The 26288-nt window shown below is 46.9% G+C and overlaps 1 protein-coding gene across 2 annotated transcripts in view; it reads right to left on the reverse strand.

The window, feature by feature from the left end:
- Window positions 1–26288, reverse strand: part of LOC141076752 (uncharacterized) — a 108850-nt gene that overhangs the window by 56314 nt on the left and 26248 nt on the right. Inside the window, exons 2-3 of one of the 2 annotated variants that reach the window (XM_073564040.1) lie at window positions 329–509; window positions 63–215 (exon numbers count right to left, since the gene is read on the reverse strand). The exons of the other annotated variant lie outside the window; for it this stretch is intronic. Coding sequence (XP_073420141.1) covers window positions 63–215; window positions 329–481 — 306 coding nt within the window. The 5' untranslated portion in view covers window positions 482–509. The remainder of the gene's footprint in view (window positions 1–62; window positions 216–328; window positions 510–26288) is intronic. 2 annotated transcript variants of the gene reach the window in all.

Raw genomic sequence — 26288 nt, forward strand, 5'->3', positions numbered from 1 at the left:
AACAGTCTGCTCTCATCACCCAGAATCCTCCAGTGTATACTGTATAATCTCCCAGAATTCACCTCTCCATTCAGCAGCTCAGTGATCTTGTTGGCGAGTTGTAGGATCTTCTTCTCTTGTATTGGGGAGTCCAGGAGTTTAGCGATGGGGCTCTGGCATCTCCTCCATGCTCCACACACACACCCACCTGACGTCTTCTTCACCACTCTGTGCTCCTGTGTATGGTGACAGACTCTGATCACTACATAGATTATATTCATCCTTGGTCTTTCTGGTAATTTACTTGCTTTATTTTAAAGATAAGAAGAAGATTGTGGGAATATCTCACCTCTCCAGTTATCAGGTCGATAATCTCTAGAGCGAAGGTTAATAGCCTTGTAGCCATGTGGTTTCTGTCCTCACACCAACTCGGTAGATCATTCTTCCTTCTTATCCCCTTGGACACATCCTCTTGTCCCTCTTGATATTCCCACTCCTCCATGGAGAAAAATAACGCAACTTCCTGACACCTTACGGACATCAAAGAAAGAATACCATTCTTACTCAGAATCACCCCCTGACGAAGGATTTATTCCGAAACGTACGTCGGGTCTGTGTAGCTCATTCAGGAGCGTTCCTTAAAGGTATATACCCTCTATTCCCCCCTTTTCACCTCCTTATTTTTGGATCAAGCACTTTGCACTTTATATTATTACATTAGTTTCAATTTTATTGTTGTTGGTTCAATTTGCACTCATCACGTTTCCATGCACACATACTTGTTTGAGCCTAGATTGGCTCCGTATACTTTATGTCACTTCTCTAAAAGGGTAATTACAGGTTGTTTATTAACGAGGAACGCTGTGTTTCATTAACCTATACAGGTATATATAATTTGAATATTTTTTGAGCATACATTGCTTTTTTATATGTATTTGTACTACTATTACTTAATAAAGGTATTTTAATCTCATATATGTTTTATGACTATTTTATTATATATATATATATATATATATATATATATATATATATTTTATTTTATTTTTATATTATATTTTGACCACAATTTCGGGTTTTTCTTCTGGTTCGGTATATCAGAATCCTCCAGTGTATACTGTATAATCTCCCAGCAGTCTCCTCTCACCACCCGGAATCCTCCAGTGTATACTGTATAATCTCTCAGCAGTCTCCTCTCCTCTCATCACCCAGAATCCTCCAGTGTATACTGTATAATCTCCCAGCAGTCTCCTCTCATGACCCAGAATCCTCCAGTGTATACTGTATAATCTCCCAGCAGTCTCTTATCATGACCCAGAATCCTCCAGTGTACACTGTACAATCTCCCAGCATTCTCCTCTCATCACCAAGCATCCTCCAGTGTATAATGTATAATCTCCCAGCAGTCTCCTCTCCTCTCATCACCCAGAATCCTCCAGTGTATACAGTATAATCTCCCAGCAGTCTCCTCTCCTCTCATCACCCAGAATCCTCCAGTGTATACTGTATAATCTCCCAGCAGTCCCCTCTCATCACCCAGAATCCTCCAGTGTACACTGTATAATCTCCCAGCAGTCTCCTCTCGTCACCCAGAATCCTCCAGTGTATACTGTATAATCTCCCAGCAGTCTCCTATCATCACCCAGAATCCTCCAGTGTATACTGTATAATCTCCCAGCAGTCTCCTCTCATCACCCAGAATCCTCCAGTGTATACTGTATAATCTCCCAGCAGTCTCCTCTCATCACCCAGAATCCTCCAGTGTATACTGTATAATCTCCCAGCAGTCTCCTCTCATCACCCAGAATCCTCCAGTGTATACTGTATAATCTCCCAGCAGTCTCCTCTCATCACCCAGAATCCTCCAGTGTATACTGTATAATCTCTCAGCAGTCTCCTCTCATCACCCAGAATCCTCCAGTGTATACTGTATAATCTCCCAGCAGTCTCCTCTCATCACCCAGAATCCTCCAGTGTATACTGTATAATCTCCCAGCAGTCTCCTCTCATCACCCAGAATCCTCCAGTGTATACTGTATAATCTCTCAGCAGTCTCCTCTCATCACCCAGAATCCTCCAGTGTATACTGTATAATCTCCCAGCAGTCTCCTCTCATCACCCAGAATCCTCCAGTGTATACTGTATAATCTCCCAGCAGTCTCCTCTCATCACCCAGAATCCTCCAGTGTATACTGTATAATCTCTCAGCAGTCTCCTCTCATCACCCAGAATCCTTCAGTGTATACTGTATAATCTCCCAGCAGTCTCCTCTCATCACCCAGAATCCTCCAGTGTATACTGTATAATCTCCCAGCAGTCTCCTCTCATCACCCAGAATCCTCCAGTGTATACTGTATAATCTCTCAGCAGTCTCCTCTCATCACCCAGAATCCTTCAGTGTATACTGTATAATCTCCCAGTAGTCTCCTCTCATCACCCAGAATCCTCCAGTGTATACTGTATAATCTCCCAGCAGTCTCCTCTCATCACCCAGAATCCTCCAGTGTGCACTGTATAATCTCCCAGCAGTCTCCTCTCATCACCCAGAATCCTCCAGTGTATACTGTATAATCTCCCAGCAGTCTCCTCTCATCACCCAGAATCCTCCAGTGTATACTGTATAATCTCCCAGCAGTCTCCTCTCATCACCTAGAATCCTTCAGTGTATACTGTATAATCTCCCAGCAGTCTCCTCTCATCACCCAGAATCCTCCAGTGTATACTGTATAATCTCCCAGCAGTCTCCTCTCATCACCCAGAATCCTCCAGTGTATACTGTATAATCCCCCAGCAGTCGCCTCTCATCACCCAGAATCCTCCAGTGTATACTATATAGTCTCCCAGCAGTCTCTCATCACCCAGAATCCTCCAGTGTACAGTGTATTATCTCCCAGCAGTCTCCTCTCCTCTCATCACCCAGAATCCTCCAGTGTATACTGTATAATCTCCCATCAGTCTTCTCTCCTCTCATCACCCAGAATCCTCCAGTGTATACTGTATAATCTCCCAGCATTCTCCTCTCATCACCCATAATCCTCCAGTGTATACTGTATAATCTCCCAGCAGTCTCCTCTCATCACCCAGAATCCTCCAGTGTATACTGTATAATCTCCCAGCAGTCTCCTCTCATCACCCAGAATCCTCCATTGTATACTGTATAATCTCCCAGCATTCTCCTCTCATCACCCATAATCCTCCAGTGTATACTGTATAATCTCCCAGCAGTCTCCTCTCATCACCCAGAATCCTTCAGTTTATACTGTATAATCTCCCAGCCGTCTCCTCTCATCACCCAGAATCCTCCAGTGTCTACTGTATAATCTCCCAGCAGTCTCCGCTCATCACCCAGAATTCTCCAGTGTACACTGTATAATCTCCCAGCAGTCTCCTCTCTTCACCCAGAATCCTCCAGTGTATACTGTATTATCTCCCAGCAGTCTCCTCTCATGACCCAGAATCCTCCAGTGTATACTGTATAATCTCCCAACAGTCTCCTCTCCTGTCATCACCCAGAATCCTCCAGTGTATACTGTATAATCTCACAGCAGTCTCTTCTCATCACCCAGAATCCTCCAGTGTATACTGTATAATCTCCCAGCATTCTCCCCTCATCACCCATAATCCTCCAGTGCATACTGTATAATCTCCCAGCAGTCTCCTCTCATCACCCAGAATCATCCAGTGTATACTGTATAATCTCCCAGCAGTTTCCTCTCCTTTCATCACCCACAATCCTCCAGTGTATACTGTATAATCTCCCAGCAGTCTCCTCTCATCACCCACAATCCTCCAGTGTATACTGTATAATCTCCCAGCAGTCTCCTCTCCTCACCCAGAATCCTCCAGTGTATACTGTATAATCTCCCAGCAGTCTCCTCTCATCACCCAGAATCCTCCAGTGTATACTGTATAATCTCCCAGCATTCTCCTCTCATCACCCATAATCCTCCAGTGTATACTGTATAATCTCCCAGCAGTCTCCTCTCCTGTCGTCACCCAGAATGCTTCAGTGTATTCTGTATAATCTCCCAGAAGTCGCCTCTCATCACCCATAATCCTTCAGTGTACACTGGATAATCTCCCAGCAGTCTCCTCTTTTCTCATCACCCAGAATCCTCCAGTGTACACTGTATAATCTGCCTGCAGTCTCCTCTCCTCTCATCACCCAGAATCCTCCAGTGTATACTGTATAATCTCCCAGCAGTCTCCTCTCCTCTCATCACCCAGAATCCTTCAGTTTATACTGTATAATCTCCCAGCAGTCTCCTCTCATCACCCAGAATCCTTCAGTTTATACTGTATAATCTCCCAGCAGTCTCCGCTCATCACCCAGAATTCTCCAGTGTACACTGTATAATCTCCCAAAAGTCTCCTCTCATCACCCAGAATCCTCCAGTGTATAGTGTATTATCTCCCAGCAGTCTCCTCTCATCACCCAGAATCCTCCAGTGTATACTGTATAATCTCCCAGCAGTCTCCTATCATCACCCAGAATCCTCCAGTGTATACTGTATAATCTCCCAGCAGTCTCCTCTCATCACCCAGAATCCTCCAGTGTATACTGTATAATCTCCCAGCAGTCTCCTCTCATCACCCAGAATCCTTCAGTTTATACTGTATAATCTCCCAGCAGTCTCCGCTCATCACCCAGAATTCTCCAGTGTACACTGTATAATCTCCCAAAAGTCTCCTCTCATCACCCAGAATCCTCCAGTGTATAGTGTATTATCTCCCAGCAGTCTCCTCTCCTGTCGTCACCCAGAATGCTTCAGTGTATTCTGTATAATCTCCCAGAAGTCGCCTCTCATCACCCATAATCCTCCAGTGTACACTGTATAATCTGCCTGCAGTCTCCTCTCCTCTCATCACCCAGAATCCTCCAGTGTATACTGTATAATCTCCCAGCAGTCTCCTCTCATCACCCAGAATCCTTCAGTTTATACTGTATAATCTCCCAGCAGTCTCCTCTCATCACCCAGAATCCTTCAGTTTATACTGTATAATCTCCCAGCAGTCTCCGCTCATCACCCAGAATTCTCCAGTGTACACTGTATAATCTCCCAAAAGTCTCCTCTCATCACCCAGAATCCTCCAGTGTATAGTGTATTATCTCCCAGCAGTCTCCTCTCATCACCCAGAATCCTCCAGTGTATAGTGTATTATCTCCCAGCAGTCTCCTCTCATCACCCAGAATCCTCCAGTGTATACTGTATAATCTCCCAGCAGTCTCCTCTCATCACCCAGAATCCTCCAGTGTATACTGTATAATCTCCCAGCAGTCTCCTCTCATCACCCAGAATCCTCCAGTGTATACTGTATAATCTCCCAGCAGTCTCCTCTCATCACCCAGAATCCTCCAGTGTATACTGTATAATCTCCCAGCAGTCTCCTCTCATCACCCAGAATCCTCCAGTGTATACTGTATAATCTCCCAGCAGTCTTCTCTCATCACCCAGAATCCTTCAGTTTATACTGTATAATCTCCCAGCAGTCTCCGCTCATCACCCAGAATTCTCCAGTGTACACTGTATAATCTCCCAAAAGTCTCCTCTCATCACCCAGAATCCTCCAGTGTATAGTGTATTATCTCCCAGCAGTCTCCTCTCATCACCCAGAATCCTCCAGTTTATACTGTATAATCTCCCAGAAGTCTCCTCTCCTCTCATAACCAAGAATCCAAACCCAAATCAAAGGCTGCGCCCTCATGATCCGGAAGGGCAGCGCTATGGAGGAAGATCACCTGTCTTCTGCGATACAAGCACTGGATGGATTTATACAGATCTTCTCCCTGTGCTTCTATTTGACATTGCGAACACTCTCCGCGGTGTGGGATTACATAGTAACGTAGTTAGTAAGGCCGAAAAAAGCCCCGTGTCCATCCAGTTCAGCCTATATTCCGTCAGAATAAATCCCCAGATCTCCGTCCCTCTAAAGAACCTAATCACTGTAAGATACAATAATGTTACGCTCCAGGAAGACATCCAGGCCTCTCTTGAACCCCTCGGCTGAGTTCGCCAATCATCACCTCCTCAGGCAGGGAATTCCAGATTCTCACTGCCCTAACAGTAAAGAATCCTCTTCTATGTTGGTGGGCCATGTATATGGATACACCTAGATAAAATGGGAATGGTTGAAAACTTTTCAAGATGAGTGGTGACCGTGGCGACCATTGTGAAGTTGGCCATTTTGGATCCAACTTTACTTTTTTCAATGGGAAAAGGGTCATGTGACACATCAAACTTAATAAGAATTTCACAAGAAAAACAATGGTGTGCATGGTTTTAACGTAACTTTCTTCTTTCATGAGTTATTTACAAGTTTCTCTTTGATTACAGCCATTGACATGGCGCAGAGGTTAACACGTGAGGAGCGGATAGAAATTGTGTTGCTGTCTGGTGAACGCAGTACCTGGGTCATTGCAGCAGATTTCAATGCAAGACACCCTACGCAAGAAAAGTCTCACCATTCCAATTTTATTTAGGTGTATCCATATAAATGGCCCACCCAAAAAAGTTTGCCTCATCACTGAACATAATGCTCTGTGTAAACTGAGGGTCCTGTTTCACTTTTTGTTTTGCCCATTCCGAAAATTCAGCACGCCGATCTGGGTCATCCTCGCTGAGCTGCTGCAGCAGCTGGATTTTGTAAGGTGCCATTTGTGAGTAGCTAATATCTGCTGAAAAGATGTTCGACTGATGCCAGATTGGCGCATTGAATTTGCAGAATGGGCAAAACAAAAATTGGAACAGGGGGAACGTTGCTGCAGCATGTGGACTTTTCTCAAACCTAATGGGGGGGAAGGGAAGCGTGTGTGTGTCCCAGTAAATGCAGTGAAAAGTTCTCGAGGTGTACTTAGGACATGAGCATATTCATTTATTTTGCAATTTATGGTGGAAAGCAAGTATTTGGTCACCTGAAAACATGCAAGGTTTCTGTCTCTCACAAACCTGTAACTTCTTCTTTAAGAGGCTCCTCTGTCCTCCACTCATTACCTGTAGTAATGGCACCTGTTTGAACTTATCAGTATAAAAGACACCTGTCCGCAACCTCAAACATGAAAAATAAAATGCAAAGGGAGGCGCAATGAGTGTACCTGTGTTTAAATTAATTCCCTAACTGAATCGACAGGGTGCTCACCTTACAGGGTTGTGCCACCCTTGCACAACCACAGTGTGAAAGTGAATGGTAGTTGGGGAGCGTATCCTCACAACCCAGAAGGGCACTGTACGTGGCTGTCAGCAACCTGCGCTCTCCTGGTCAGTCCATCTCTCACCGGCTTCCGGATGTGAAGTTGAAACCAATTCCAGCCGTAAGTGAACACCAAGGATCCCGGAGCTTCCCAGCACCGCCCAGCAAATGCAGGTTCTCCCACAAGCAGCTGCCCTCTAAGCTGCTCCTGCCGCTAATCCTCAGAGAGGAAAATTCAATGTGAAGCAACAACAAAAAAAGCAGTCTATAGGAGCGCTAAAGGAGAGGCAGAAAAAATTGTGGATTGTTTTAGAAATTTTCTTGCCTCCCTTGGGAGTATGTTGTCTTGCTTCTTCTTTGCCGCACCTCATATCTTCATCAGCATATTTTCCGGCTTCATGTTTGTGTCTAATGTTTTTCTTCCCGTCCCCTCTTCTTTTAGTGTAATGCCCTCCTGATGAGTGTAGCGAGTCTTCTGGCAAATGTGTGTTTCCCAGGTTTGTTGAGGTGTAGTCAGGCTCTGACGAGGAGTCCGTCGTACAGGTAATTCAGACCGTGGTCCAGGAATCTGAATCCTTGTTGTCTGCACCATCGTCTTAGCCAGTTGTCTGCATCAAGGATCCCGTTCCATCTCTTGGTGCCATGCCCGTCTACTGGAAGGATAGAAGAAAAAACTACCTGTGCCTTCAGTTCCTTTTCTTTCTTCCCCAACTCTTCAAAGACGTTGCAGATTGTCGGTAGGTCCTTCCTTGCCGTGTCATTGGTGCCAACATGTATCAGAAGAAATGGGTCGGCGCCCTTGGAACTGATGAGCTTTGGTATCCTATCGGTCACATCCTTGATCTTTGCACCTGGGAGGCAGCATACTTCTCTTGCGGTTATGTCCGGTCTGCAGATGGCTGCTTCCGTGCCTCCCAGTAGTGAGTCTCCCACCTCTACCACTCTTCTTGGCTGTACTTTTTGTTGTAACTTCTGGGTGTTGATGTGTGCGCTTTTCTTCTTTGCTTGCTGGTTGTGCCTCATCCTTAAGTCTACCATCTTTGTCCTCCACAAGGCCTTGGTATCGGTTTCTCAGTTGTGTGGTTGGTGATGTCTCAATGGTCTTCTTGCTTCTTTTGGTCACTTGCTTCCACTTCTCTCCTTTTGGAGGTTCACTATGTAAATAAAGTCCGTGGAGCCTCATTTAAGAGTCTCAAACACAGGACTAGCCAGATCTTCCTCCAGGGAAGGAACCAGCCAAGGGGTGGCTCCTTTCGGAAACCACCATTACCACCATATGGCCCTTTAAGTCAATATCCAGCTCTTTACGAGTTTACAGATATGAAAAGGGAAATACCAAGGCCAGGTATCCATCCACAGACAGCTGTTTCGGGGTGTTGCCCCTCGTCAGTGTGGAGTAGGATTCTGGCTAGGTGGGAGCAATGTCTAGTAGACCAACATCACAAAACAATCACTGACCTCAGGGAGACCAGTCAAAGAAAACACTGCGGCAGCCGGCAAAGGCGCTCAATCAGTGAAATCCTAGGTGCAATGCTCCCTGGGAAATACGAATATGCAAATAAAGTCCGTGGAGCCTCATTTAAGAGGTCAGTGATTGTTTGGAGGTTCACTGACACTTTCTTCACCTTTTGTGGCCAGTAGAGATGCTTCTGTCTAGGAAGTCTTCATTTTCTTTAATGTGTTTCAAAGTTGCAATTCTTTCTTCCAGACCCCGCATCTTTTCTTCTAAAAGGGCCAGTAGTCTACACTTCTGGCAGGTGAAGTTGGATTCTTCATCTGGTCGATCGGTGAACATGTAGCACATATTGCAGCTCACCATGTAAGTTGTCACATCTGCCATGTTGCTCCTAGATCCTGCTGACTTGCTGTGGGTCTTCCTTCTTGTGTAATCTACTCAATCAGCCAAGCTTTCTTGCAATAATGTCCTAGAGGAAAAAAATTGCATGCCTTACGGTGCGCGATTTGACAATGCTTTCCACGCAGCTGGTCCCGGCTGTATCCAACGATCTTCTTGCTGAGGGAGACACTTGGCCTTTCCCTGAAGGCACATGGAATATGCAAATTGTCCTTTACAAACTTCAATCCCTGGTTATTACGATCCGTGGCCTGTCAGGGTATGTACACACGATCAGTAAGCGCTGCGGGTTGAACACCGTGTACTATCTCCGCAGTGCGGGATTACGAGCTGCAGCCTGTCAGGGTATGTGCTTATGATTAGTAACCGCTGAGGGTGGACAATGCGCAAACTCTCTGAAGAATTGGATTACAAGCCGCAGCCTGTCAGGGTAAGTGCACACTATCAGTAAGCGCTGAGGGTTGGACGCTGCGTACACTCTCTGCAGAGCTGGATTACAGGGATTACAGCAGTCTGTCAGGGTATGTTCCCATGATCAGTAAGCGCTGAGGGTTGGACGCTACATACACTCTCTGCAGAGCTGGATTACAGGGATTACAGCAGCCTGTCAGGGTATGTTCCCATGATCAGTAAGTGCTGAGGGTTGGACGCTACATACACTCTCTGCAGAGCTGGATTACAGGGATTACAGCAGCCTGTCAGGGTATGTTCCCATGATCAGTAAGTGCTGAGGGTTGGACGCTACATACACTCTCTGCAGAGCTGGATTACAGGGATTACAGCAGCCTGTCAGGGTATGTTCCCACGATCAGTAAGCGCTGAGGGTTGGACGCTGCGTACACTCTCTGCAGAGCTGGATTACAGGGATTACAGCAGCCTGTCAGGGTATGTTCCCACGATCAGTAAGTGCTGAGGGTTGGACGCTGCGTACACTCTCTGTGGTGCGGAATTACAAGCTGCAGCCTGTCAGTGTATGTTCCCACGATCAGTAAGTGCTGAGGGTTGGACGCTACATACACTCTCTGCAGAGCTGGATTACAGGGATTACAACAGCCTGTCAGTGTATGTTCCCACGATCAGTAAGTGCTGAGGGTTGGACGCTACATACACTCTCTGCGGTGCTGGATTACAGGGATTACAGCAGCCTGTCAGGGTATGTGCACACTATCAGTAAGCGCTGTGGGTTGGACACTGCGTACACTCTCTGCGGTGCTGGATTACGAGCTGCAGCCTGTCAGGGTATGTGCTCATGATCAGTAAGCGCTGCGGGATGGACGCTGCGTACACTCTCTGCGGTGCTGGATTACGAGCTGCAGCCTGACAGGGTATGTTCCCACGATCAGTAAGTGCTGAGGGTTGGACGCTGCGTACACTCTCTGTGGTGCGGAATTACAAGCTGCAGCCTGTCAGTGTATGTTCCCATGATCAGTAAGCGCTGCGGGATGGACGCTGCGTACACTCTCTGCGGTGCGGGATTACAAGCTGCTGCCTTTCAGGGTATGTTCCCATGATCAGTAAGCGCTGCGGGATGGACACTGCGTACACTCTCTGCAGTGCGGGATTACAAGCTGCTGCCTTTCAGGGTATGTTCTCACGATCAGTAAGCGCTGTGGGTCAGGTGCTGCGTACAATCCCCGCAGTGCTGGATTACAAGCTGCAGCCTATCAGGCTATGTGCCCAAAATCATTGAGCACTGCGGGTTGGTGTCATGAAAAGGAGGACCTTTGGCTGCACACGGCTATCACGTGTGCAGGGGGGCTTATCTTAGTTATCCCGCCGCTGCCACAATGTGATGAAAAACAGCAAACAAGACTAATGACCTATCAATTTACCGCAGCTTATTGTAGTTATCCCACTGCTGCCACAATATGTCACGAACTGCCGGGATTTATGTATATCCCACTTTCTAGTCCCGCATTGGAACTTGCAGCTCTCCGGCGCCCCCCTTTAGTCTCAGGTCAGTCAGGGAACTGCACCTAGGATATTTGGTCGCCGGATGGGCCGCTTCACTGTGGACTGGCTATCAGGCACACTGCAGCGAGGGAATTATAAATGCTCTGGCTGCAGCCAAGAAATAGCTTATAAAACCAGGTCCATCACTGCTAGCTTACCCACCTAGCCCAGAGCACACTTCACTGCCACCAGCTCAGATTTCTCTATTAATATTTAAATTAATAAAGGGGTCCGAAGCCAACCCAAATTAGTAGCGTAATTAACTTCAGGCACGTGTAAAATCGTTACAGAGCACGGAGAAGACGAAACTAATAATTTTATATTTTACTCCAAAAAGGTTGGCAGTGTTTATAGAGGGTATAAAAAGATTATACAATATGAGACAATTAAAGTATGTAGAAAGCAATTACAAAATAAAGAGGATTAACCCCTTAGTGACAGAGCCATTTTGCAGCTTAATGACCGGGCCAATTTTTACAATTCTGACCAGTCCCTTTATGAGGTTATAACTCTGGAACGCTTTAATGGATCCCGCTGATTCTGAGATTGTTCTTTCGTCACATATTGTACTTCATGTTAGTTGTAAAATTTCTTCGACATGACTTGTATTTATGAAAAAAAATGAAATATGGCGAAAATGTTTAAAATTTTGCAATTTTCAAACTTTAAATTTTTATGCCCTTAAATTAGAGAGATGTGTCACACAAATTTCTTAATAAATAACATTTCCCACATGTCTACTTTACATGAGCACAATTTTGGAAACAAATTTTTTTTGTTAGGAAGTTATAAGGGTTAAAAGTTGGACAGCGATTTCTCATTTTTACAACAAAATTAACAAAACCATATTTTTTAGGGACCACATCATATTTAAAGTCATTTTGAGGGGTGTAAATGACAGAAAATACCCAAAAGTGACACCATTCTGAAAACTGGACCCCTCAAGGTGCTCAAAACCACAATCAAGAAGTTTATTAACCCTTTCATGCTTCACAGGAACTGAAGCAATGTGGAAGGAAAAAATTAACATTTAACTTTTTTTTTTGCAAAAAAATTACTTTCGAACCAATTTTTTTTTATTTTGACAAGTGTTAGAAAAGAAAATGAACCAAAAAATTGGTTGTGCAATTTCTCCTGAATACGCTGATACACCATATGTGGGGGTAAACCACTTTTTGGGTGCACGGCAGGGATTGGAACGGAAGGAGCGCCGTTTGACTTTTCCAACGCAGAATTGGCTGGATATGAGATCTGACGCCATATTGCGTTTAGAGAGCCTCTAATGTGCCTAAACAGTGGAAACCCCCAACAAGTGACCCCATTTTGGAAACTAGACCCCCTAAGGAACTTATCTAGATGTGCGGTGACCACTTGCAACACCCAAGTGCTTCACAGAAGTTATAAAACGTTATAAAAACGTACAGCCGTAAAAATACAGCCGTAAAAATAAAAAAATCTTTTTTTTTTTTTTCCACAAAAATGATCTTTTTGCCCCCAATTTTTTATTTTACCAAGGGTATCAAGAGAAATTGGACCCCAAAAGTTGTTGTGCAGTTTGTCCTGAGTATGCTGATACCCCATATGTGGGGGTAAACCTCAGATTGGGTGCACGGTAGAGCCAGGAAGGGAAGGAGCACCATTTGAATTTTAATCTCAAAATTGTGAGACTGGATGCCATGTCGGGTTTGAACATGTGCCTAAACAGCAGAAACCCACTAAAAATGACCCCATTTTGGAAACTACACTCCTCAAAGATTTTATCCAGGGGTATATTGAGCAATTTGAACCCACAGGTACGACACAGAATTTGATAACATTAGGTCGTCATATTGAAAAAGTTAATTTTTTCCACAAAAATCTAGGTTTAGACCTGAATTTCTCACTTTTGTCAGAGATTACACCAAAAAGTGGACCCCGCAATTTGTTATTCACTTTCTTATGAGCGTGGCGATATCCCATATGTAGTCAAAAAGGACTGTTTGGACAAACTGCAGGGCTCGGACAGGAAGGGGCACAATGTGACTCTATTTGAAAATCCTTTCAGGAACTATTACTCACAGAGGGAGGCATGCTCCTAAAAATACATTGGCTGATTATAAAACTTGGTCTTGCTAACAAAACAGTTGTCCCACATTTGCGTTTACTGTAGTAGGAAGAATAAACTGTATGGAAGGAAGGGCAAAATGTGGAGGAAAATGCAGCCAACTATGTGGCAAAGCGGAGTTTGTTCCAAAGATGAAAGAACACCAGCTGGACTAGAATTGCACAGACTTTCCGGGACCGGTCGTACGACGTCCTTTTAGCTCCATCAATCCCTATATGAGAGACGAATGTGCCAATAGACGTGGTGCACCATAGCAAGCTCCCACCCGCCAAGGTCAGAACCGCTATATGCACAAAACAACCAATCCCCTACAGAATCTGTATCGTCTGGTACCAGAGGTTCGGCAAGAACCTTACCGTAAAGTACATAGTGTATAAGTACGGAACTTCCTCATTTTTAGAAATCCTCCAAAAAAATGATTATGCCCGTATCACCAACATAAATATAAGTAATATAAATGGAAGCCAAAGTTTTGTGTAGCAAGACAGTCATAAAAACAGTCAAAGTTAGGTAAATGGTAAAAAATGTTTGTGAGTAATCAGGTCCTAGAATTTTCAAATGACTTGACTTTTCAGGAACATATGTGGGGTCCACACTCGAGCGTACAGACGTGGGTACATGGACGAGAATTTGTTGGAATAGTAGTTTGGTATGGGATTGATCAAGCCCTAGAATTTTCAGATGACCTGACTTTTCAAGAACATTTGTGGGGTCCACACTCGAGCGTACAGACGTGGGTACGTGGACGAGAATTTGTTGGAATAGTAGTTTGGTATGGGATTGATCAAGCCCTAGAATTTTCAGATGACCTGACTTTTCAAGAACATTTGTGGGGTCCACACTCTGGGTTGTACAGACGTGGGTACGTGGATGAGAATTTGCCAGAACAGTAGTTTGGTATGGGATTGATCAAGTGTTGGAATTGTGGAATGGGGTAAAATGGGAACTACTAATGAAAATTTCTCTATTACCGTATTTTCCGCTTTGTAAGACGCACTTTTTTTCCCCAAAACTTGGGGGGAAAATGGGGGTGCGTCTTACAAAGAGGATATACCCGATATACCTTACCGGGTATAGGCCGCAGGGGTGTCCGGGTGTCCGTCGGCGCTGTGGGTGTCTCCGGGTGCCCAGCGGTGTCTCCGATTCCCATCCCGGGGCTCTGCCAACATTTTGCAGCAGGCCAAAGCCCCGGGGCTCCCTCTCGCTTCCCTCTGTATTGGCTCCGGCAATATGGCGGCCGCCGCCGGGGGCAGCGCATGCGCTGATGGTGATCTCAGGACTGAGATCTCGAGAGATGAGATTTCAGCGCTGAGATCTCATCTCTCGAGATCTCAGTCCCGAGATCACCATCAGCGCATGCACTGCCCCCGGCGGCGGCCGCCATATTGCCGGAGCCAATACAGAGGGAAGCGGAGAGGGAGCCCCGGGGCTCTGGCCTGTCGCAAAATGTCGGCAGAGCCCGGGATGGGAACCGGAGACACCGCTGGGCACCCGAGACTCGGCTGGCCTCCCGGAGACACCCACAGCGCCGACGGACACCCGGAGACACCCGGACACCCCTGCGGCCTACACCCGGTAAATGTCGGCAGAGCCTTGGGCTGCTGCACAGACCCCCCTGGCAGCAGTACAGCCCCCCTGGTAGCAGCACGAGCACCCCAGGAAGCAGCAAAGATCCCTGTTAGCAGCACAAGCCCCCCTGGTAGCAACACAAGCCCCCCCGTGTAGCAGCTCGAGCCCCCCTGGTAACAGCACAAGCCCCCTTGGTAGCAGCACGAGCCCCCTTGGTAGCAGCAAAGATCCCTGGTAGCAGCACGAGCCCCCCTGGTAGCAGCCAAGATCCCTGGTAGCAGCACGAGCCCCCCTGGCAGCAGCACGAGCCCCCCTGGCAGCATGCTGCACATCGGAGCACCCTCTCATCCCTTCCTGCGGCCTGCCGTATCACCCCACTCCTGCCTCCTCCAGCAGCGACCCTGGGACCCAGCTTCACCGCAGCCACCACCCCGGGTAAGCAATAAGACGCCTGGATTATAAGAGGCACCACCATTTTATAAAAAAACCAAAAAAACATTTTTTCCTATTTCTCTCCTCAAAATTTGGGGTGCGTCTTATAATCCGGATCGTCTTATAAAGCGAAAAATACGGTACTTGTTCCAAATTACTGTACTGGGGCCAATAGGCAGAAAATAAAACTTACATAAAAAAACTAATAATTGTAGGTGGTGTGGTAGGTCTCAAAGCAGGGGGAGATACAAAGGCCTGGTTGGGATGGGCAAGTGGGGCAATAGTACCGGGAATCACTCCGTTTGCCATGCTTCCTGCAAACCCGGCATCGTTTTTGAGGATACCTTTGGGTGGGAGGGACAGGGACAGAGTGAGGAAAATGGCGCTCTGCAAGTCTCCGGCAATCCTCAGACTCAAAGGCTTCCCCCGATGCCATTGACTGAAACAGGAGGCCCTCAACAATTTTTTCCTGAAACTGGAGGAATGTAAGGGGTCCTTGGGCTTTTTTATATAGTACAAAACTGTTGTATGTGGCAGTTTGAATAAGGTAGATGGCCATCTTTTTGTACCAAGCCCTGGTCTTCCGCTTGCCCAGGTATGGTTGCAGAACCTGGTCTGATAAGTCAACGCCACCCATAAACTTATTATATTCTGTGACGCAGACCGGTTTTTCCTTGTCCCTGGTGGCACCCCTCTCTCTGACCGTCACAGTGGTGTCCGCATGCAGTGTGGTAAGCATGTAAACGTCCTTCCTGTCCTTCCACTTCACTGCAAGGAGTTGGTCATTTGCAAGTGAGAAAGACGCCCCCTGCTCCAAACGCCTGGACACCAACTGTGACGGAAACCCCACTCTATTTTTCCTGATTGTCCCAGAGGCCCCTGTATTTGCAGCGTGGAGGGATTTATATAGGGGGACACATGTATAATAATTGTCCATATACACATGGTACCCTTGATAAAGAAAGGGTGTCATTAGCTCCCAGACAATTTTGCCTGGGATGCCAATTGTCTGAGGGCAGTTTGGAGGGTTTATTTGGCGGTCCCTACCTTCATAAATTAGGAAGGTGGAAGTGTACCCTGATGAGCGCTCACAAGTTTTGTATAATTTTATGCCGTATTTGGCACGCTTGGAGGGGATAAGTTGGCGGAATGACAGACGGCCCTTGTAGCTCATCAAGGACTCGTCGACTGCCACATTTTTCTCTGGGGTATAGGAATTTAGAAATGAATTTTGCAGGAGGGAAATTAGGGGTCTCAATTTATTTAGCCGATCATAATTGGGGTCAGTTCTTGGGGGGCTTGGGAATTGTCACTGAAGTGGAGGAATCTCATCAGGGCTTCATAACGGACCCGGGACATGACGGCTGCAAACACAGGGGTGCTGTGGACAGCTTTTGTTGCCCAGTAAGAGCGGAGTGAGGGTTTTACTAAACCCATATTCAGGGTAAGGCCTAAAATTTTTTTTATTTCAGGGACAGTGGTGGGCATCCAGGAACGGGAATGAAAGGCAGTGGGTTTTTGGGAAATATATTGTCGGGCATATAGGTTTGTCTGGTGGACGATCAATTCTAGTACTTCGGGGCTAATGAAAATTTGGAAATAATCAATGGGGGTAAAATTAGTGACATATCCTCTTATTCCAGGGACAGCAGAAAAAGGGGCAATTTGAGGGGAAAATGAGGTGTCATTATACCACAGCGATGAGGGGACTGTGGTACTTGGCCCTGCCTCTGAAGCTTCAGCAGTGACGACCGACTCTGCTACCATCGGGCTGAGGGATTCCGTGGAGGAAGAGTCGTCATCACGGTCTGAAAACTGCTCAGCTTCAGAGGCAGATTCTGTTTCACTGCCGGAGCAAAGCAGGCTGTAAGCTAGCTCCGCGCTGTACGTTTTCCGAGCCATTTTATTTCCCTGCCTAATGAATACTAACCCTAATCTAACCTTTTTTTTGCCTCCTAACCCTAATATGTGTAACCCTAAGCCTAGTAGCACATATACCCTAACCCTAGTAGCACATATACCCTAACAGCATATACCCTAACCCTAGTAGCACGTATAACCCTAACCCTAGCAGCACGTATAACCCTAACCCTAGCAGCACGTATAACCCTAACCCTAGCAGCACGTATAACCCTAACCCTAGCAGCACTTATAACCCTAACCTTAGTAGCACATATACCCTAACCCTGGTAGCACGTATAACCCTAACCCTAGTAGCACGTATACCCTAACCCTAGTAGCACATATACCCTAACCCTAGTAGCACATATACCCTAACAGCATATACCCTAACCCTAGTAGCACGTATAACCCTAACCCTAGCAGCACGTATAACCCTAACCCTAGCAGCACGTATAACCCTAACCCTAGCAGCACGTATAACCCTAACCCTAGCAGCACGTATAACCCTAACCCTAGCAGCACGTATAACCCTAACCCTAGCAGCACGTATAACCCTAACCTTAGTAGCACATATACCCTAACCCTGGTAGCACGTATAACCCTAACCCTAGTAGCACGTATACCCTAACCCTAGTAGCACATATACCCTAACAGCATATACCCTAACCCTAGTAGCACGTATAACCCTAACCCTAGCAGCACGTATAACCCTAACCCTAGCAGCACGTATAACCCTAACCCTAGCAGCACGTATAACCCTAACCCTAGCAGCACGTATAACCCTAACCCTAGCAGCACGTATAACCCTAACCCTAGCAGCACGTATAACCCTAACCCTAGCAGCACGTATAACCCTAACCCTAGTAGCACATATACCCTAACCCTGGTAGCAGGTATAACCCTAACCCTAGTAGCACGTATACCCTAACCCTAGTAGCACATATACCCTAACCCTAGTAGCACGTATACCCTAACCCTAGTAGCACGTATAACCCTAACCCTAGTAGCACGTATAACCCTAACCCTAGTAGCACATATACCCTAACCCTGGTAGCACGTATAACCCTAACCCTAGTAGCACGTATACCCTAACCCTGGTAGCACGTATAACCCTAACCCTGGTAGCACGTATAACCCTAACCCTGGTAGCACGTATCCCCTAACCCTAGTAGCACGTATAACCCTAACCCTAGTAGCACGTATCCCCTAACCCTAGTAGCACGTATAACCCTAACCCTGGTAGCACGTATAACCCTAGTAGCACGTATACCCTAACCCTAGTAGCACGTATACCCTAACCCTAGCAGCACGTATAACCCTAACCCTAGCAGCACGTATAACCCTAACCCTAGCAGCACGTATAACCCTAACCCTGGTAGCACGTATAACCCTAACCCTAGTAGCACGTATAACCCTAACCCTAGCAGCACGTATACCCTAACCCTAGTAGCACGTATACCCTAACCCTAGCAGCACGTATAACCCTAACCCTAGCAGCACGTATAACCCTAACCCTAGTAGCACGTATAACCCTAACCCTAGCAGCACGTATACCCTAACCCTAGTAGCACGTATACCCTAACCCTAGCAGCACGTATAACCCTAACCCTGGTAGCACGTATAACCCTAACCCTAGTAGCACGTATAACCCTAACAGCACGTATACCCTAACCCTAGTAGCGCGTATACCCTAACCCTAGCAGCACGTATAACCCTAACCCTGGTAGCACGTATACCCCTAACCCTGGTAGCACGTATACCCCTAACCCTAGTAGCACGTATAACCCTAACCCTAGTAGCACGTATAACTCTAGCACGTATAACCCTAAAAATTTTTTTTTTTTTTTAAATTATAAAAAAAAAAAAAATTGTAAAAAAAAAAAAAATATATATATATTATTTTTATTATCCCCTGACAATGGGGATGGGGATGCGGGGGATTTGGAGGGGTAATCTGATTTTTATGACGCTGCAGACGCAGCATCACTTCGCTGACAGGGCAGCACTTGAGCTGTAGTTTCTCTCTCTTCTCTCCCAGAACAATTACAAGGAGAGGGAGAGACAGCACAGCCCAAGTGCTGCCATATTTACAAATATTGGGGGGCTATGATCACTGTGATAGGGTCTATCACAGTGATCAAAACCCAGCAACCAATGAGAAAATTCTCACTGGCTGCTGGGTGCAGTCAGGCAGATCTTGGCGGGCGCACTGCGCATGCGCCCGCCATTTTCTTTCTGCCGAGGAAGGAGAGGGGCCAGGAGAGCGGGGGGAATTGAAAAGGTACCGGGGGGGGGGATCAAAGGACCCGGGGACCCCTTTTCTCTCCCCTCGATCACATCAGATGGGAGAGAAATAAAATAGAAAATCGCAGGTTTTTTGTTTGCTTTTTTTTGGTTACGGTCGCCGTTGTAGGGTTAATAATGGCGATCGCAACCCCGGGGTCGGTAAATACCGACCCGAATCATGTTCTCCGGGGTCTCGGCTGCCTAGAGGAAATCCGACTGTGGGGGGCACTGTTTCCTTTCTCCACAGCGCCTTTAATTAACCCCTTAATGTCCAATGACGGACACAGTCCGTCATCAGACATCTCCCCTGCTTTGAGGTTGGCTCCGGCGCTGAGCCCGCATCAAAGCCGGGACATGTCAGCTGTTATGAACAGCTGACATGTGCCCGCAATAGGTGCCTATTAACTAGTTAAATCCTGCTGTCAAAGCTGACAGCGGGCATTTAAATAGCACTTCCGGCCACCGTCACGTGATCGGGGGTCGGCGTCATGTTGCCTGGACAACCAGAGGTCTCATAGAGACCTCTATGGTTGTTCCAGGCTGATGGTTTTCAGCGCCGCCCGGTGGTCGGCACTGAAAGCACAGGAGTAAATCTGCTACATATGGGCGATCGTCCATATGTAGCAGAGCCGATCGAGCTGTGCATGCTTCAAGCCTCCTATGGAGACTATTGAAGCATGCAAAAAGTAAAAAAAAAAAAAAAATAAAGGTTTAAAAATAAAAAAAACCTAAAAGTTCAAATCACCCCCCTTTCGCCCCAATCAAAATAAAACAGTAAAAAAAAAATCCCTCATACACATATTAGGTATCGCCGCGTTCAGAATCGCCCGATCTATCAATAAAAAAAAGCATTAACCCGATCACTAAACGGCGTAGCGAGAAAAAAAGTCAAAACCCCAGAATTACATTTTTTTGATCGCTGTAACAATGCATTAAAATGTAATAACAGGCGATCAAAAGAACGTATCTGCACAAAAGTGTTATCATTAAAAATGTCAGCTCGGCACGGAAAAAATAAGTCCTCACCCAACCCCAGATCATGAAAAATGGAGACGCTACGGGTCTCGGAAAATGGTGGGGTTTTTTTTAGCAAACTTTGGAATTTTTTTTCACTTTTTCACCACTTAGATAAAAAAGAACCTAGACATGTTTGGTGTCTATGAACTCGTAATGACCTGGAGAATCATAATGGCAGGGCTGTTTTAGCATTTAGTGAACCTACCAAAAAAGCCAAGCAAAAAACAAGTGTGGGATTGCACTATTTTTGCAATTTCACCACACTTGGAATTTTTTCCAGTTTTCTGTTACACGACAAGGTAAAATCAATGGTGTTGTTCAAAAGTACAACTCATCCCGCAAAAAATAAGCCCTCACATGGCCATATTGACAGAAAAATAAAAAAGTTATGGCTCTGGGAAGAAAGGGAGCGAAATACAAAAACGAAAATAACCCCGGTCGTTAAGGGGTTAAAGGCGCTGTGGTTTAAGTACCCTTAGTGACCGCCGTTAAAAGGCGTATCGGCGGTCGCTAAGGTGTTAAAACAGAAACACTCACATGTTGCTTAGATCATTCCAGGCTAACCATGCCAGCGGGGGAGGGGCGACATCAAAATGCATCGGAGGGTCTTGTTGCAACAGTTTCCCAGGCAGTGACTAAGGGCTGGACTGACTTACAGTAACTTATACCTGTAGGCTGTGACATCACTAAAAAGGGTTGAGTTACCACCGCCCTCCCCTTTTCTCAGAGTTACAGATTTACTAAGAAAATTTATAATTATCATAACTTGGCTGGAGAACCTAGCAGAATAACACCAGAATCATCTCTCATCTTGTCTTGAAATGAGTTTCCTATTGACTCTAAACACGGACTGTCTATTCAACTCTGTTCAGGAGAAATCCATTTCTCGGGTTCTGTCGGTGCTAGAGTTTAGAAAAAGGTGCTGTAGTGAAGCTCTGCCGACGCACGTCCCAGATGTAATTTTCATATTTCTAACAAACTGACGCCGCATTATGTCCAAATGCTTAGATTCTAACTCTATGCGATGGGCAGCCAGAGCACATGTTGAAGACCAAGACATTCCTTTGGGAGGAGGGAGATCACTCACTGGAATCTCACATTACAATGAGTGTGTGTGGAGAGGGCTGAGGCCCCCTTCAGAGGAGGGGGGTCGCTTGTACTGTAGCAGAAAGTTCTGGAAAGTGTGTTATTAAGGGAAACCATAGGTCATATTTACATTATCGTGACAGTTGGGCGCTGTGTACACTGTCTGCGGTGTTGGATTGCAAGCCCCAGCCTGTCAGGGTATGTTCCCACGATCAGTAAGCGCTGCGGATTGGACGCTGCATACACTCTCTGCGGTGCAGGATTACAAGTCGCAGTCTGTCAGGGTATGTGCTAACGATCAGCAAGCGCTGCGGGTTGGACGCTGCGTACACTCTCCGCTGTGCTGGATTACAAGTCGCAGTCTGTCAGGGTATGTGCTAACGATCAGTAAGCGCCGCGGGTTGGACGATGCATACACTCTCCGCTGTGCTGGATTACAAGTCGCACTCTGTGTTAGGGCTGGCGGAATGCACCAAATAATAAAATGATAGTAAGGTGCGTTTGCAGCCCGGGGTCTACCGTGCAGAGGTAGTAAACTGCTGCTTAGTAATAGCGGATGTATATAGCGGTATACAAAAGTTCACACGCGGGTTACCGTCACCCGGTGTGAACAGGAGTGGACTCTGTTACGTCACATAGCCGCAGTCACATAAATGCCGGAGCCTGTTAGAACTCACAGCACTCGGCAAGAGAGCTCTCAGTATATGGTCACAGAACTCAGCCCCAAGGACACGAGGTCTGAATCCCTCTAGACCTACCGAGCGTGCGGCGTCGCACAAGCTGACGCCTCTAATGAACGCTGACCACCGAGAAGTGCAGACTGTGTGCACCTGGGCATACAGACAAAACTACCGGTGGATGCTGATGCCAGTCTCTGACTCTGCCTCTACCAGGACCTCAGCCTGGGCGCTAGCAGGCTAGGCAACACAACACATGCGTACCAAGGGTAGGGGTTTCCAATGAGTCATTCACCAGAGACATTCATAAAGTACATGCATACAACACTCACTCCACATGGTCTGTATCTTTCTCTATATTAGCGCATGGCCGTGCGGCCATGTGAGCCTTTTACAGTTGCAGCCTTCCGGGACCTTCCTGGTGGTCCAATCGGAGAAGCAACAGGACCTGAGCATGTGACCTCCGACCTCCAATGAGAGGTCGTCCGACGGGCATGCTCAGTAGGAGAAAAGCAGGACTTAGTCTCAGGAGCATCTGCTTTCCGCTGACTCATGCATGGTAGAAAAGCTGAGCCTGGAGGAGCAACCAGACGCCTAGCATTAGCCTGGGCAAGACGCTGGGACCGATGTCTCTGCTGAGCAGGAACCTCTGCGGATGCAAAAGAATGGGAGACCGCAGAGTACATGGCTCGAGACTCCCCCTGTGCAGCGGGAGAAACTCGAAGCCTAGCAGCCTGTCAGGGTATGTGGCCACAATCAGTAAGCACTTTGGGTTGGACGCTGCGTACACTCTCTGCGGTGCGAGATTATGAGCTGCAGCCTGTCAGGGTATGTGCTCACGATCAGTAAGTGCTGCGGGTTGGATGCTGCGTACAGTTGTGGCCAAAAGTATTGACACCCCTGCAATTCTGTCAGATAATACTCAGTTTCTTCCTGAAAATGATTGCAAACACAAATTCTTTGGTATTATTATCTTCATTTAATTTGTCTTAAATGAAAAAACACAAAAAGAATTGTCCTAAAGCCAAATTGGATATAATTCCACACCAAACATAAAAAAGAAGGTGGACAAAAGTATTGGCACTGTTCGAAAAATCCTGTGATGCTTCTCTAATTTGTGTAATTAACAGCACCTGTAACTTACCTGTGGCACCTAACAGGTGTTGGCAATAACTAAATCACACTTGCAGCCAGGTGACATGGATTAAAGTTGACTCAACCTCTGTCCTGTGCCCTTGTGTGTACCACATTGAGCATGGAGAAAAGAAAGAAGACCAAAGAACTGTCTGAGGACTTGAGAAACCAAATTGTGAGGAAGCATGAGCAATCTCAAGGCTACAAGTCCATCTCCAAAGACCTGAATGTTCCTGTGTCTACCGTGCGCAGTGTCATCAAGAAGTGTAAAGCCCATGGCACTGTGGCTAACCTCCCTAGATGTGGATGGAAAAGAAAAATTGACAAGAGGTTTCAACGCAAGATTGTGCGGATGTTGGATAAAGAACCTCGACTAACATCCAATCAAGTTCAAGCTGCCCTGCAGTCCGAGGGTACAACAGTGTCAACCTGTACTATCCGTCAGCATCTGAATGAAAAGGGACTGTATGGTAGGAGACCCAGGAAGACCCCACTTCTTACCCCGAGGCATAAAAAAGCCAGGCTGGAGGTTGCCAAAACTTACCTGAAAAAGCCTAAAACGTTTTGGAAGAATGTTCTCTGGTCAGATGAGACAAAAGTAGAGCTTTTTGGGCAAAGGCATCAACATAGAGTTTACAGGAGAAAAAAAGAGGCATTCAAAGAAAAGAACACGGTCCCTACAGTCAAACATGGCGGAGATTCCCTGATGTTTTGGGGTTGATTTGCTGCCTCTGGCACTGGACTGCTTGACCGTGTACATGGCATTATGAAGTCTGAAGACTACCAACAAATTTTGCAGCATAATGTAGGGCCCAGTGTGAGAAAGCTGGGTCTCCCTCAGAGGTCATGGGTCTTCCAGCAGGACAATGACCCAAATCACACTTCAAAAAGCACTAGAAAATGGTTTGAGATAAAGCACTGGAGACTTCTAAGATGGCCAGCAATGAGTCCAGACCTGAATCCCATAGAACACCTGTGGAGAGATCTAAAAATGGCAGTTTGGAGAAGGCACCCTTCTAATATCAGGGACCTGGAGCAGTTTGCCAAAGAAGAATGGTCTAAAATTCCAGCAGAGCATTGTAAGAAACTCATTGATGGTTTCCGGAAGCGGTTGGTCGCAGCTATTTTGGCTAAAGGTTGTGCAACCAAGTATTAGGCTGAGGGTGCCAATACTTTTGTCTGCCCCATTTTTGGAGTTTTGTGTGAAATGATCAATGTTTGGCTTTTTGCTTCATTCTCCTTTGTATTTTTTCATTTAAGACAAATTGAATGAAGATAATAATACCAAAGAATTTGTGATTGCAATCATTTTCAGGAAGAAACTGAGTATTATCTGACAGAATTGCAGGGGTGTCAATACTTTTGGCCACAACTGTACACTCTCTGCGGTGCTGGATTACGAGCTGCAGCCTGTCAGGATATGTGGCCACGATCAGTAAGCGCTGCGGGTTGGACGCTGCGTACACTCTCTGCGGTGCGGGATTACAAGTCGCAGTCTGTCAGGGTATGTGCTCATGATCAGTAAGCGCTGCGGGTTGGACGCTGCGTACACTCTCTGCGGTGCGGGATTACAAGTCGCAGTCTGTCAGGGTATGTGCTAATGATCAGTAAGCGCTGGGGGTTGGACGCTGCGTACACTCTCTGCTGTGCTGGATTACGAGCTGCAGCCTGTCAGGGTATGTGCTCATGATCAGTAAGCGCTGGGGGTTGGACGCTGTGTACACTCTCTGCTGTGCTGGATTACGAGCTGCAGCCTGTCAGGGTATGTGCTAATGATCAGTAAGTGCTGCGGGTTGGACGCTGCGTACACTCTCTGCGGTGCAGGATTACAAGTCGCAGTTTGTCAGGGTATGTGCTAATGATCAGTAAGCGCTGCGGGTTGGACGCTGCGTACACTCTCTGCGGTACAGGATTACAAGTCGCAGTCTGTCAGGGTATGTGCTAACGATCAGTAAGCGCTGGGGGTTGGACGCTGCGTACACTCTCTGCTGTGCTGGATTACGAGCTGCAGCCTGTCAGGGTATGTGCTAATGATCAGTAAGCGCTGGGGGTTGGACGCTGTGTACACTCTCTGCTGTGCTGGATTACGAGCTGCAGCCTGTCAGGGTATGTGCTAATGATCAGTAAGTGCTGCGGGTTGGACGCTGCGTACACTCTCTGCGGTGCAGGATTACAAGTCGCAGTTTGTCAGGGTATGTGCTAATGATCAGTAAGCGCTGCGGGTTGGACGCTGCGTACACTCTCTGCGGTGCAGGATTAAAAGTCGCAGTTTGTCAGGGTATGTGCTAATGATCAGTAAGCGCTGCGGGTTGGACGCTGCGTACACTCTCTGCGGTGCAGGATTAAAAGTCGCAGTTTGTCAGGGTATGTGCTAATGATCAGTAAGCGCTGCGGGTTGGACGCTGCGTACACTCTCTGCGGTGCTGGATTACAAGTCGCAGTTTGTCAGGGTATGTGCTAATGATCAGTAAGCGCTGCGGGTTGGACGCTGCGTACACTCTCTGCGGTGCTGGATTACAAGTCGCAGTTTGTCAGGGTATGTGCTAATGATCAGTAAGCGCTGCGGGTTGGACGCTGCGTACACTCTCTGCGGTGCTGGATTACGAGCTGCAGTCTGTCAGGGTATGTGCTAATGATCAGTAAGCGCTGCGGGTTGGACGCTGCGTACACTCTCTGCGGTGCTGGATTACGAGCTGCAGTCTGTCAGGGTATGTGCTAATGATCAGTAAGCGCTGCGGGTTGGACGCTGCGTACACTCTCTGCGGTGCTGGATTACGAGCTGCAGTCTGTCAGGGTATGAGCTAATGATCAGTAAGCGCTGCGGGTTGGATGCTGCGTACACTCTCTGCGGTGCAGGATTACAAGTCGCAGTTTGTCAGGGTATGTGCTAATGATCAGTAAGCGCTGCGGGTTGGATGCTGCGTACACTCTCTGCGGTGCAGGATTACAAGTCGCAGTTTGTCAGGGTATGTGCTAATGATCAGTAAGCGCTGCGGGTTGGATGCTGCGTACACTCTCTGCGGTGCAGGATTACAAGTCGCAGTTTGTCAGGGTATGTGCTAATGATCAGTAAGCGCTGCGGGTTGGACGCTGCGTACACTCTCTG

The sequence above is a fragment of the Dendrobates tinctorius genome, unplaced genomic scaffold, assembly GCF_039654945.1.
Source record: "Dendrobates tinctorius isolate UK_male_01 unplaced genomic scaffold, ASM3965494v1 ptg000423l, whole genome shotgun sequence".
Lineage (NCBI taxonomy): Eukaryota > Metazoa > Chordata > Amphibia > Anura > Dendrobatidae > Dendrobates > Dendrobates tinctorius.